General features: G+C 30.8%; 1 protein-coding gene across 2 annotated transcripts in view; it reads right to left on the bottom strand.

The window, feature by feature from the left end:
* LOC107449518 (grainyhead-like protein 1 homolog) overlaps nucleotides 1-15,660 on the bottom strand; it is a 175,411-nt gene that overhangs the window by 44,597 nt on the left and 115,154 nt on the right. For both annotated transcript variants that reach the window (XR_015430874.1, XM_016065069.4), the window contains exon 10: nucleotides 4,373-4,474. Coding sequence is in view for 1 of the 2 variants with exons in the window: in XM_016065069.4 (XP_015920555.1) it covers nucleotides 4,373-4,474 (102 nt within the window). In the remaining variant the exon portion in view is untranslated. The remainder of the gene's footprint in view (nucleotides 1-4,372; nucleotides 4,475-15,660) is intronic.

The raw sequence follows: 15,660 nt of genomic DNA, 5'->3' as shown, positions 1-15,660 counted from the left end.
TAGTGCCTAGCTTGAGCCTATGACTTAATTTATTTTACTTTATTTATTTATTACTTTGCGAGTATATTTTACTTATAATATTAGATGGTTTTCGAATGGGAGGGGGGGGGGGGAGCTAAAAAGGTATTGTGCCCCGGGCGCGAGTTAAGCTCGCTACGGCACTGCTCAGGAGACAAAAGATGATCAGCAATTATAGAGGCCAGTACAAAAAAATTAGCCCATTATGGAACAAAGAGAAAATAGTTGCAAAATATACCACTTTCTAATTTGTCCTTTTCCATCAATAATATTCTATATCGAAATCTAGCACATTATGGAACAAATAGAAAGTAGTTGCAAACTATACCATTTTCTAATTTGTCTTTTTCTATCAATAATATTCTATGTCAAAATCTAGCACATTATGGAATAATTAGCACATTATGGAACAAATAGAAAGTAGTTGCAAAATATACCACTTTCTAATTTGTCTTTTTCCATCAATAATATTCTATATGAAAATCTAGCTAAAATTAAGCATAAACGCAATATTTGCTATGTAAGAAACAAGATTTTACATTGAAGTTCATTGTTAAAATAGACTTTAAGTCAGAAAAAACTGCCAATTATAAACCACTTTGAAAATGGTGCTAAACAGGGTTCGTCAAATCGAAGTGTCTAATAATTTCTCTTTTTCAAAAACATCAAATTTCAAAATTAATAAAAGGAAGGGAGGAAATAAATTTTGTGTCAAAAAATGATCAGTTTAAAGCAGGCTGCAGATTACTTAAAAATAGAAATAAGAATATTACTTTTCAAAATAAAATGGAAAAAATGCCCTCACATGAGTGACACAAATCAGTTAATAATCAGTTAATCAGTTGTGTGCAAAATAAAAGGTCATTCAATTGCGATGAATCGTTCTATGGCTTTAATGATTGATGACTTTTCAAGCTTGAGCTTTCAAAACAATTCCTAACAAGAGTAATAAATCTTTGACATTGTATTAATAGTGGCTCATCACAACTTCTAATAAATGATAGAAACATGTTTTTTAATTTCAATGAAAAAAAAAGATTCTTTGAAAATTGCAGATGAAAAAAAATTGTTTTCGGCGATATTTGTTTCAAAACAAATACAGACAATGGCAATGAAAGACATTTGCAAATCATCTTTATCCAAAGAAAACCATTAACCTAAATATCCGGCAGAATCAATTATTTTTAAAAAAATAATTTGGCGAAAATGACGAAATATTTAAATGGGATGATTAACATTTAAATGCTGTTAACTTACGAGGAACTTGACTTGCGCGCGCGTAACGTAAAATTTCATTCATATTTTTTTCGCTAGTAACCGATGTTAAATCCGTTTTTTTTTTAATTATAAAATACGATGTTTCTTTTTTAGTCGTCTAAAAATTTTTTCGTAATTTAGTAAAATAATTTGAATAAAACATTTTATTGAATAAAAAACATATTATTCAGCGAATGTCGAGTTTCATAAAAGCATGTTTCTGATAGAATGTGATTATATATCAGATTGTGATTATATTTAATGTGATTACATTTAATTTTTTTCAGTAATTGATACAATTTCAACAATATATATACGTATGCCTAATATCCGGCACATTAACCTAAATATCCGGCAGAATCAATTATTTTTAAAAACATTATTTGACGAAAATGAAGAAATATTTAAATGGGACGATTAATATTTAAATGTTAACTTACGAGGAACTTGACTTACACGCGCAACGTAAAATTTCATTCATATTTTTTTCGCTAGTAACCGATTTCAAATCCGTTTTTTTTTAATTATAAAATACGGACACTTAAAAAAAACTTTTTTAGTCGTCTAAAACTTTTTTCGTAATTTAGTAAAGGAATTTGCATAAAACATTTTATTGAATAAGAATATATTATTTAACAAATGTCGAGTTTTATAAAAGCATGTTTCTGATAGAATGTGATTATATATCAGATTGTGATTATATTTAATGTGATTACATTTAATTTTTTAGTTTTTTTTTTCAGTAATTGATACAATTTCAACAATATACTTATGTATGCATAGATTTGGATTAATTTATTTATCAATTTCTTCAATTACATATTTTATAACAGAAGAGGTCAATGTCAAAAGTATGTTACAAATCTGCACTTTTGAGCCGCGATGGCTCAGGAATAGAGCGTTCGCCTTCCAATGAGGTGAACCGGGTTCGAATCTCTGGGATGGCTGGTCGATATGAATCTGCATCCGGCTTGCACCGACCACAGCGCTGACGTGAAATATCCTCAGTGGTAGATGGATCATGGGTTAGAGTCCCTTTGCCATCAGGCTAACAGTGGGAGGTTTTGTAGTCTTCCTCACTATGCAACGCAAATGCGGGTTAGTTCCACCAAAAAGTCCTCGACGAAGGCAAATTTCATCCAATACTTAATCCAGAAGTTCCCTTGTCTTCCGGATTGAGTTCAAAATTATAAGGCTACGGCGTTGTTCCTTAGTTGTCGTAAACCCAAAAATTGGGTCGGCTGTTCAACGACGATTATAAAAAAAAATCTGCCCTTTCAAGAAAAAAAAACCCCCGTTAATTGTGGAAAGATTGTTTTAATTGCTTCCAAATTGTTGGATTCTCTTCGTTAGTCAGTCTAGAAAATTACTTGGTTTTTAATAATCGGTGATTGATATTCCAAAATTAACAAAAAACTTATTTTGGTAAAAATGTTACATACCCCCTTTTAACATTGACCGCTTCCATTATTCAGCGCAATCAAAACTAAGAGAGAACATTATGAATTCAGAATCAAATCAAAAACAAATCAAAAGAGGAAATCTCTTTCCCCCCTCTCTCTCCGCTAGCTTCTTGAATTCACACCTGCAGTATGCCAGAAGCAAAACCCAGGCGCCAATAACTTTTCCGCCACGAGGAATAAAAACATGTCTGGAATAAAAATCAAAACAGTTCTTTTGAGTACAGCCATTTGTTCTTTATTTGATTCTTCCGGAATTGAGAGTGAATTTCGTGTTTTATTATACTCGGGATCTATGTCTAATTTCATAAAAAAAGAAAGCGCAGATCAACAGCAATTGAGAAAGAATAAAATAAATATAGTTGTGTCAGGGTTGAATGACTCAGCTATTTCTGTTCGGTCTCAAGTATGTGCTACTTAAATAAATAAAGCCCAAACTTTTAATACTGATTTAAATTTTTATTTGTGTTAAGAATTACTGATCACCCTCAAAAAGTTTTTTTTAGCTGTGTCCAGAATTACTGATCACATTCAAAAAGTTGTATTTAGTTGTGTCCAGAATTACTGATCACCCTCAAAAAGTTGTTTTTATTTGTGTCCAGAATTACTGATCACCCTCAAAAAGTTGTTTTTATTTATGTCCAGAATTACTGATCACCCTCAAAAAGTTGTTTTTAGTTGTGTCCAGAATTACTGAACACACTCAAAAAGTTGTTTTTAGTTGTGTCCAGAATTACTGATCACACTCAAAAATTTGTTTTTAGTTGTGTCCAGAATTACTGATCATCCTAAAAAAAAAATAAACAAGTGTATGGAGGGGTTAGAAAACATTAACTTAGCTGATGAGTATTTTTACATTCCGTTAGAAGTTGATTTATTAATCGATGCGGAATCATTTTTTAAGCCAATAAAACCCCGACAAATTTATTCTCCTAACTCAAATTTAATCTTAAAAAATTCTGTGTTTGGTTATATAGTTAGTGGAAGCATATCAAATAAGGAGGATAATAAAATCCATTACGGATTAATTTAAAAAAACCTCTTGATCTAGAACAGTTAGACGTTTTAGGGAGATGGAAAATATCGGAACTGAAATAGTTGAGAGTAAAGAAAAAATAATTTGTGAAAAACAATTTAAAAATATCTTTACTAGAAATTCTTTACTAGAAATACATAGTAAAAATGCCCTTAAAAAAGGATCTTAAGCATTTGGGGAAATCTAAAGAGTTTGGGTTGGAAAAATTAAATCTGTTGTAGAAACGTATAATTAAGGAGCCAAATCATTTATCTTCATAAAAAGATTTCCTTCATGAATATTTAGAGATGGGATACATATTAGAAATTTTGGATGATGAGGAAGAAGAAGCCATTTACTACATTCCCCATTTAAGAGTTTACCGCCCTGATAGGCAAGCAACTGTCCAAAGAGTTGTTTTTAATGCGAGTTATCCAACCTCAGCTAGTAATTCCTTAAATTCATTGCAATTTAATGGAGGTATAGTACAACGTGATTTATTTTCTATCGGTAAGAACTATCCCCTCACACAAAGTCTGAGGCCGTCTGCTGCTATGGAATTTTATTGACATTTGGCAACAATACAATTTACAGTAGAAAATTTTAAGAAATTTTGACTTACCTTATCACAAAAAACTTTGATTTGACAGTATGCTCGATGATAAGGAGTGGCATTCTCTCGGAAATCATCAAAAGTATCTATTTGCAAGTGGAGAGGAAGACCCTGCACAAAAAAACAAATATTTAATTTGAAATTCTTGTTGGATATGACAGTTTGATTAATATGTACTCTTAGTATGGTAAAACTACCAGAATACGGTTAAATTTACTGTGATTCTGACTCTATTGGAACCCTAAAAAGTATGGTAATTTTTACCGAAGCGTTTCGATTTGAATTTAAGTAAAATTAACTAGAAAATATTGTTTAATTACCATGCTGTTTGGTAGTAAATGTTGTAAATTTATCTTGATACATTGAGAGTATGACACAAAAAAAAAACCCCACCACTTATTCGGTTAGAATGCTTTTAAGTTTTGTTTTTCTACTAAAGGTGCGGTGATAAGAACTATAATTGTGAAAACTAGAAATTCCGGGAAAATGTTATCATACGAACGGAAAAATTATCAAATGAATGGTTTAAATTCTGTATATTTTGTTTTTATTACCAAAATTACGTTTCTTTTTTTAAATCTTTTTTTACCAAAAAAGATATTTCCATACAAGTACGGTAATTCTATCTGAATTTTTTTCTCCGTGTATTACAGTATCATGTTTATGACATTTAAGTCAATTATTTAAGCAAATGTCAGTTCCTTAATTTAATACTTAATTAATTTAATAACGCCTACATACATGCAAATAACGTGTTAGATGATAGCTAAGCTTTTTGTGGAACCTCTGCCAAGCAGCGGTCTCTCGTAAGGCAGTGGCGCTGTGATCATTTTTGTGTAGATTTACTTCATTTGCTCCTCGAAGTTGGTAGCGAAAGGACTTCTTTGAAGCATCGTAGCTTAGCCCAATACTCGTTTTTTTTTTTTTTTTTTTCATAATTTCTTTGCTTGCCTATCGTTAGTATGACCAATCGTCATCGTCTAGATCAGGGATGGGCGAACTTTTTTGGTTGAGGGCAAAAAATCGGAAAAAAAAAGTTTGGTGGGAAGAATGAAAACTTCTAAAACAAAGAAAAAGAAAAACGATATACAAGTTTTAATTTAAATATTTAATGAGATGAATGAAATTGCGATTTCATTTTTAAAAGCTCCTTACATTGAGGTTCGAAGTGAGATGTGCTTGTTTTGAGGAACGAGGCGAAATGCTTGCCGGTTAGTCTACTTCTAAAATGATTTTTTCTAAGTTTCACATATATTACATTTCTCCACATATACTACATTTCTCTTGTTCGCATATATAAGATGAAGCAAACATAGTACTGATTTTCTGGCATGAGATATTAAATTTCGGAAACTAGCTTTTGGTAATGATTTGTAAAACTCAAACTTTGGCATATTTAGGAACAACTGCTTCAGGTGATGTTAGATTTTAACTTAATTAATTCAAGCTGCAAATCTGACACCAATTGAAGCAGTCTATTTCCATCAATTTATGTTTTGTAAAATAAAAATAGAGAAAGTAAAAAGGTCATCGGTACTTTGTTAAAAAACGAAAGAACAAAAATAGCTTTAAACAAAGCAGACAAGAAAATGGATGTATAATGTATATTGTTTATATTCGCCATGGATCGGAAAGTTGAAATTCTATCCGCGGGCCGGATAAAACCTTCCGCAGGGCCACAGTTGGCCTGCGGGCCGTAGTTTGCCCATCCCTGGTCTAGACAGTGCCACAAGATGGCATGTTATTGGAAAACTCGAGGCGGGCCAATCATTGGCTACCTGTTGAAGGGACATCGGAGTTTACCGAAATGAGATTTCCACTCTGTGAAAACAGCTCATAGAGACAGGAATTATTGTATTAATAATTAACTGTATTGATTAATATAATGTTACTGTTTAAGGAAAATTTGTAAATCTGAAGCATTTTAAAACTGAAAACATCATTTTTAAAAATTAATCCATTTTTTATTTCGTAGCTAAAACTTTTTTCATTTATTTTCCGATGTAAAATGCAATTTTTTCATATAAACAAGAACATCATCTATTTTTGAATGACCCTGTTACTCTTTTTGTGCATCCATATATGAAATCAACTAACAGTAAGGAATTATTTATTCATTTGGAAAGTGTTCAATTGTAAGAAGATTGCATTATAAATCATTTAATTTTGAACATTTGAAATAATTGAATATTAAAGTAAATCTTATCTAAAAGTGCAAGCGTAGCGTAAAAAAGTGCAATTTCTATAACAGCATACCTAATGAGATTGCCGCTAGGATCAAAAGATCGAAGATGAAGTGAGAGAAAGTCTTTGCGTTGTAAATTGAGCATAAAAAGGAAACAATTCCGAATTACAATGTCTGAATCGGTCGTGGCACAAAGATACACAATTCAACAAATTATCCGTTAAGCGGTGCGTGAAATAACCAAAGACTTAAGGCAAGTTAACACGAAGCAGCCGTGCGTGAGGAATAGAAACCTCGTGACACAAGGCTTTAGTGTCGCGTTTACAACGAAAATACTATGTATTATTTTAACGAAGTTTTATTACCATTAAATAACACTCTTGTTTTCATTTTGAATACTCATTTTCAAAATGGTGTGCTTAGATTATAATACATTATTGAGATTGCAATTGATATTTCAACAATGATGAAATAAATTAGTAGTTCTAAATATGCTGTAATTTTAATCAAACAAATTTATTCCCATAAATTACACTTTAATTTTCAATTTGTATTTTCGTTATCTAGATGATTAGCTTATGTTAGTGAGATAATTACATTATTGAGATTGCAACTGATATTTTAAAAATGATCAGAAAGATTAAGGCATATTTTAGAAGTTCTAGCTATGGTTTAATTTTCAATTTATATTTTCGTTATCAAGATGATGAGCATGGATTAGTTTCAATAATGATCAAATAAATTAAGATATATTTTAGTAGTTCTAAATATGGTTTAATTTTAATCAAATAAATTTATTCCCATAAATTACACTTCAATTTTCAATTAATATTTTCGTTATCAAGATGATGTGCTTAGATTAGTGTGTTTTATAATGTGACTAATATTTCAGCAATAGTCAGACTAGTTCAGATGTAATTTACACCCTTGTGCAAATTAATTGAAACAAGCTTTTTCTTTCGTGTTTTTTTAAAGACGATGTTTTGGGGTTGTTTCGGTTACAATGGGGTTGGACCTTTGCAGCCTATTACCGGTATGATGCGTTCTGAGCAGTGCATTACTATTCTGGGTAAAGAAGTTGTTCCAGAGTTGAAGAAACGATACCCTGATGGAACAGGGATTTTTCAACAGGATTTAGCTCCTTGCCATACGTCCAAAATTGTCAAGAAATTCATGTCTGAGAATCAAATTGAGACATTGGAATGGCCAGGGAACTCTCAGGATATCAACCCAATTAAGAATCTCTGGGCCATATGCAAGAATCGCCTATTAAATATGGACGGTACAACTATGGAGAAGCTAATCACGGCGTTAATTCATGTGTGGTACAAGGACACAAATATTATAAATGACTGTAAAAAATTAGTGGAATCCATGCCGAATCGTGTCCAAATGTTAATAAAGTGTCGTGGAGATCATATTATGTACTAAAAATTTTTGAGTTTGTATAAATTTAAATAAAATAGCATTTTCTCTTAGTTTTCTGAATTTATTGAGTTTGTTTCAATTAATTTGCACAAGGGTGTACAAGTTTGAAATACAAATACGTATGATTTCATCAAATTAATTTCATTATCTTCAAATGACAACTTTATTTTCATTTTGGATTCTTGTTGTGCTTAGATAATAATATAATGCTAACATTGATATTTTAATAATACTGAAACTAATTTAAATGAAGTTCGAAATGAAAATATGATTAGGGGAACAAATATTTTTTCTTATTTCGAGAAAAAAACAACAACAAATACTAACGAAAGATTATGGATTACAATCTCATGGTTCAAAACTCATTTAAATTTAGATTTTAATAGCGTTCAGTAAGAAACTTGATTATTTCATTTAATATTTAATCAATTGACACTAACCAAGTGTTTTTTTAGTTATAGTCGTGAGATAAGTCACTTACTTGATTTTCGATAGATTTTGACATTGCGTCTCAAAAATCTTACAAATTATTTTTCAAATAAAACAATTGATCTTCCAGGAAAGTAATTTTGTATTAATTTATCAGCTGTTTTCATATTTTTTATAGCTATATTAAATATTACTTGCGTCATTACAGCGTTGAAAAGACATTTCAATATATTTTTTGTTGAAAAATAAAATAAGAGTTCAAAAATTATCCCAGGAAAACAATCTCATTGTTTTGATAAATGCGGGAAAGTGTATTGAAGCAAATAAATGCTTCTTTATTTCGTTATTAAATAAATAATTTTGTCACATCAAATGCGTGTTCGCCCGATTGATTGCAAAGCATTTGAACAATGAACGAGAACACTTGAAAGGTGTGTGTTTTCCGTTTTTTAAATGAACCTCAAACTTTGATGTTCGCATACTTTTTTTTTAAAAAAAATCAATCAATTTATTAAAATCATTCAATAAAAAAAACTGGCTTATTTATTATTAAACCGCATTATCTTCCGATTTCGAAATGATGTATGGCATCGAAATTTTACTCGACATGCTTTCATTACATATTCTGGTTTACAAAAATGTGAACCACAAGCATAAAAATTTTCTCTACAGAGTGATATTCATTCTTTCATCTCACTTCATTTTGAAGGAAAAAAAAGACATATTACTTTGATCGGTTATTACATATTTTACTTGCACTATGGGGGCCTGCTAATGTGTTTTTCTTGCTTTTTCCCTCAGGCTTTCTGCGGAGGTTAATGAAGTTAGCTGTTTGTGCATGTTGCCCTTGGTCTTTTTTTAGTCAGTGATATTGATCTGGTCATCGGCCCTCTTAAGTCACGTGGTCACATCCCATTTAATTTGTGCTTGATTCGCTGTCAATAATTATTGTTAATGCTGTCCATCAGCCATAAATAAAGGAAATCAGAAATAAACTCATCATTTTGGATAAAAGCAACTTCCTTCTTTGATTTCCGATTCAATGAATAGATATAATGTGTATTTTTTCTCTTTCCTGTTGCGATTAACATTTTTTAAGAAGTAAAGTAGAACCATTGAAGTAAACCATACACTGAGATAAAAAGTATGGTTAAAACTACCTGAATATGGTTACATTTACCGTATTTGTGAATCTAGAATATAAAATAATTTCGTGTATCTGTACACCAAAAGTCTCGTACTTTATACCAAAATGGTATTTCGCTGCACCAAAACGAAGAATAGTTTCTGGTGCAGAAAAACACCTCTTTTACAGTACTGGGTGTAAAGTAGCCACCACCATGTTTGCTATTTATTAATTACAGTAAAATATGATTCACATAAGAATCAGTAAAGTTACTTTTGCGTTGCTAAATCATAAATTTAGGAGTCATAAATTAGGCTTTAACTAATAAATTTAGGAGACAGAGATGCATAGATACAATTTTTCTTAAAATAAAACTAGTATTTTAATCAAAGACACATACAGTACAGATATGTAGAATTATAATACGAATTCGAACAAAACCGAAGTGAATCAAAATTAAATATTATAAAATTATTTTATACAATTGACAGATTTATGTAAATCTTATGAGAACATAAATATTTTTATTATACATCTAAAAACATACATGCATTTTAAAATAATTTTACGAATAGTTGGTCAAATCAATCCGCCAAAGAGATCGAAATTACTTAGCAAAAAATCAATCACAATCAATTCTTTTTATCTATCATTAAAGACGATTGATAATTGCTTGACTATGATCAGTTTGTCAATTTTTCAAGCACTCATATTTCACCAATATACTTCATGTAAACAAACCGCCATATTGACAGTATCTTGCACAATTATTCATCTTTGAACTTCTAATAATGGTCGTTTGTTATTGTTTTAAAATGTACCCTTCCCTCGTTTCACACAAGAATTAGTTAAATAGTTAAAATATACACTAATTATTCGCTAAATTCACGGACCTTCGAAAACAATACTACTTTCTTCACCAATACTGCAAAAAAAGTAGTTGCCGCCATTTATGGAGTTTAGAATACGAAGGAAGATAGAGAATAGATAGAGATTTTAACGAAGATTGATATTTATTTCGCTATAACCAGTTGGTCAATTAAATCCAACAAGAAGCACTCATATTTCACCAATATACTTCATGCAAACAAACCGCCATATTGACAGTATCTTGCACAATTATTCATCTTTGAACTTCTAATAATGGTCGTTTGTTATTGTTTTAAAACGTACCTTTCCACCGTTTCACACAAGAATTAGTTAAATAGTTTAAATATACACTAATTATTCGCTAAATTCACGGACCTTCGAAAACAATACTACTTTCTTCACCAATACTGCAAAAAAAGTAGTTGCCGCCATTTATGGAGTTTAGAATACGAAGGAAGATAGAGAATAGATAGAGATTTTAACGAAGATTGATATTTATTTCGCTATAACCAGTTGGTCAATTAAATCCAACAAGAAGCACTCATATTTCACCAATATACTTCATGCAAACAAACCGCCATATTGACAGTATCTTGCACAATTATTCATCTTTGAACTTCTAATAATGGTCGTTTGTTATTGTTTTAAAACGTACCTTTCCACCGTTTCACACAAGAATTAGTTAAATAGTTTAAATATACACTAATTATTCGCTAAATTCACGGACCTTCGAAAACAATACTACTTTCTTCACCAATACTGCAAAAAAAGTAGTTGCCGCCATTTATGGAGTTTAGAATACGAAGGAAGATAGAGAATAGATAGAGATTTTAACGAAGATTGATATTTATTTCGCTATAACCAGTTGGTCAATTAAATCCGACAAGAAGCACTCGTATTTCACCAATATACTTCATGCAAACAAACCGCCATATTGACAGTATCTTGCACAATTATTCATCTTTGAACTTCTAATAATGGTCGTTTGTTATTGTTTTAAAACGTACCTTTCCACCGTTTCACACAAGAATTAGTTAAATAGTTTAAATATACACTAATTATTCGCTAAATTCACGGACCTTCGAAAACAATACTACTTTCTTCACCAATACTGCAAAAAAAGTAGTTGCCGCCATTTATGGAGTTTAGAATACGAAGGAAGATAGAGAATAGATAGAGATTTTAACGAAGATTGATATTTATTTCGCTATAACCAGTTGGTCAATTAAATCCGACAAGAAGCACTCGTATTTCACCAATATACTTCATGCAAACAAACCGCCATATTGACAGTATCTTGCACAATTATTCATCTTTGAACTTCTAATAATGGTCGTTTGTTATTGTTTTAAAACGTACCTTTCCACCGTTTCACACAAGAATTAGTTAAATAGTTTAAATATACACTAATTATTCGCTAAATTCACGGACCTTCGAAAACAATACTACTTTCTTCACCAATACTGCAAAAAAAGTAGTTGCCGCCATTTATGGAGTTTAGAATACGAAGGAAGATAGAGAATAGATAGAGATTTTAACGAAGATTGATATTTATTTCGCTATAACCAGTTGGTCAATTAAATCCGACAAGAAGCACTCGTATTTCACCAATATACTTCATGCAAACAAACCGCCATATTGACAGTATCTTGCACAATTATTCATCTTTGAACTTCTAATAATGGTCGTTTGTTATTGTTTTAAAACGTACCTTTCCACCGTTTCACACAAGAATTAGTTAAATAGTTTAAATATACACTAATTATTCGCTAAATTCACGGACCTTCGAAAACAATACTACTTTCTTCACCAATACTGCAAAAAAAGTAGTTGCCGCCATTTATGGAGTTTAGAATACGAAGGAAGATAGAGAATAGATAGAGATTTTAACGAAGATTAATATTTATTTATTTCGCTATAACCAGTTGGTCAATTAAATCCAACAAGAAGCACTCATATTTCACCAATATACTTCATGCAAACAAACCGCCATATTGACAGTATCTTGCACAATTATTCATCTTTGAACTTCTAATAATGGTCGTTTGTTATTGTTTTAAAACGTACCTTTCCACCGTTTCACACAAGAATTAGTTAAATAGTTTAAATGTACACTAATTATTCACTAAATTCACGGACCTTCGAAAACAATACTACTTTCTTCACCAATACTGCAAAAAAAGTAGTTGCCGCCATTTATGGAGTTTAGAATACGAAGGAAGATAGAGAATAGAAAGAGATTTTAACGAAGATTGATACTTATTTCGCTATGACCAGTTGGTCAATTAAATCCGACAAGAAGCACTCATATTTCACCAATATACTTCATGTAAACAAACCGCCATATTGACAGTATCTTGCACAATTATTCATCTTTGAACTTCTAATAATGGTTGTTTGTTATTCGTTTAAAACGTACCTTACCACCGCTTCACACAAGAATTAGTTAAATAGTTTAAATATGCACTAATTAATATTAAATATACACTAATTACTCCAAAAAACACTACCTTCTTCACCCACACTGCAAAAAAAGTAGTTGCCACCATATTTAGAGTTAAGATACATTTATTATTTACTTATTTACTGTTATATATTTTCATTATATATTTATTCATTTTTGGCTTTCTTTTTTTTTAAAATTTATAATATATATTTCCATACGCGTTACAATCAATTTAATAGCTTCCTCGCAAACATTTCGCTTAAGAACATTTTCAGCAATATATTCACACTAATTTTTTCAAACAATTGTTTTTTTTCAATGTTATGTAATTTTTGTGCGATAACTACAGTTCTGTACTTAAAGAAAGTATTTGAATCAGTTTTATAGTTGAGAATGTATGTGTAACAGTTTTTTGTAATTTTGGTTACAAATAAATTTGTAAGTACTAAACTGTAGATTTTGCGCCAAAAATGTGCTTGTGTTTTTAACGAAATGTTTTTACAATGAAGCTATTAAAGTGATTCTAATGTACAGTGCAAAAATAAAGAACGAACCACCCTCAGTAACTTTTGATCTAAAGATTGGATCTTCACGTTTTGGGACTCTATCTTAAAGGTTTGAGGGGATGACATCCAATATGTTAATTAATTGATGCAGTCAATATTTTAAGTTAAGAAATCAGGCTCAAAAACGTACTTTCTCTGAATAACCATACCTTTTTTTAGAAGGATTTCGATTTTTGATCTCCAGCATATATTTTGTTTTGTAACCGTTGCTGAACAGCCGACCCAATTTTTTGGGTTTACGACTACTAATGTTCAACTCCGTAGCCTTATCATTTTGAACCCAATCCAGAAGACAAGGGAACTCCTGGATGAAGTATTGAGCGAAATTTGCCTTCGTGGGGGACTTTTTAATGGAACTATCCCGCGTTTGCGCTACATGGAGAGGAAAACCTTCCACGATTAGCTTGACTCCAAGGGGACTCTAACCCATGATCCGTCTACCACTGAAAATATTACACGTCAGCACTGTGGTTGCCTGTGGTCATGACACCGGCGTTAGGGCAAAAACCCATGCGGGGACCACAGCACGGAGTAAGAATGTGGTCGGTGCAAGCTGGAATTCGCATCGACTGAGATTCAAACCCGGCTCACCTCACTGGCAGGCGAAAGCTCTACTCCATGAGCCATCAAGAAAAAAGGACGAATTGATGTTTTCCTCGAGAAAAGGGTTACGACCATTTACTCAAAGGGGAAATCATTTTGGTAACAAACGCTGATAAATGAATTATTATTAATATGAGATCCACTTTCTAACAAATAAATATTTAGCTCAATTAAGATATCTAGTGAATCTCTACGAACTATGATTTTCAATCAAATTTGATAATGCAGTTTTGGTCGTTAAAATAATACGCAATCTTTTGGAGCCAAATATCTTCAATCTTTGACAAGTTTATCGTTCAACGATTTAATAATAATCTCCCTTTCAATATTCGGCATATTTATTTCACAAATTCAAGCTACAATATAAAAATTAAAATTTCAAATAATAATAACATATAATTCACAGAATTTTAAAAACTTTGGAAGCATTCCTACTGAATGTGGTTTATTACTTTAAATGCACCAATCAAATTCTCAATTTCTAAATTAATATTTTATATGAGTTTTTTATTTTGATGAAAAAGTGGTAAAAAATATTATGGATGCAGCGTTGGAAATTATTTTGTATTATATTGAAAAGTTTGTTTTTGGAATTCTACACAAAATTGTTAATTTGAAACAAAAAGAGAAGGAAAGAAATAATATCTCTTCTCTGAAGATGAATTTTTCGTTTCAAACAGAACAGCGGGTTTCAAAAATACTGACCCACTTTCAGGAGAAATACTTTGTTAAATGTTATTCGAATTCAACACAAAATTGTTTATTTGTAACAAAAAGAGAAGAAAAGAAAGAATATCTCTTCTCTGAAGATGAATTTTTCGTTTCAAACAGAACAACAGGCTTCAAAAACCCCGACCCACTTTTAGGAGAAATACTTTTTTAAAATAATAATTTTTTTCTACCACATAAGAACTCTAAATTTTACGTAAGTTTTATGAGTATTTTAAGTTTAATTAATTTTCTTTTTTTTTAAAACCTCTTCAGTGATCACACTACTCTTTTAAGGGGCTAACTAAGTATAATATCTAGATAACTAAGTATATTATCTAGATAAACTAAGCAGCGTTAAACTAAATAAACTGAGTTAAATTTGTCATCACTGTCTGTTTATTTTGCATAGTATTTTACTGATCATACTAATTTTATAACCATTTCATGAAGAAAACTTTTTTCATGAAAAGAAAAAGAGTTAATATTATTCTTCACTCACCCTAGCTTATTGCTTCAATAGGACTAAACATTTTAATTTCCTACTACAGTATTGTACTTATTCCATTTAAAGCACCTTAAAAATGTCTCATTTTTAAAAAAAAAAATCATTTATACGCATTACACGAAAAATAGAGAAATGTTCTAAGGGAAAAACATGCCCTTCATAAACGTCTCAAGAGCAGATAATTAATGTTCATGAAGTCTATTTTGATTTATCGTGACTGGAAAGACAAAAAGGGTTTTTACTCTTAAAGGAAATGTTTAGTTTCTTTTAAAAGATTATTTTTACTACTTCATGTAAGGGAAAATTATGTTTAGCTTATAAATATTTAAGCTCATTTGAATTTTTATTAAATTTATCCTATACATCGTTCGCTTAAATAATGTTCCAGCCAACTGTATTCAAATAAGATTTGATTATAAGAGCATAAC

The sequence above is a fragment of the Parasteatoda tepidariorum genome, chromosome 12 (genome assembly GCF_982258835.1).
Source record: "Parasteatoda tepidariorum strain Cologne lab strain chromosome 12, Ptep-v5.0, whole genome shotgun sequence".
Lineage (NCBI taxonomy): Eukaryota > Metazoa > Arthropoda > Arachnida > Araneae > Theridiidae > Parasteatoda > Parasteatoda tepidariorum.
This window is presented reverse-complemented; position numbering and strand designations above follow the sequence as displayed.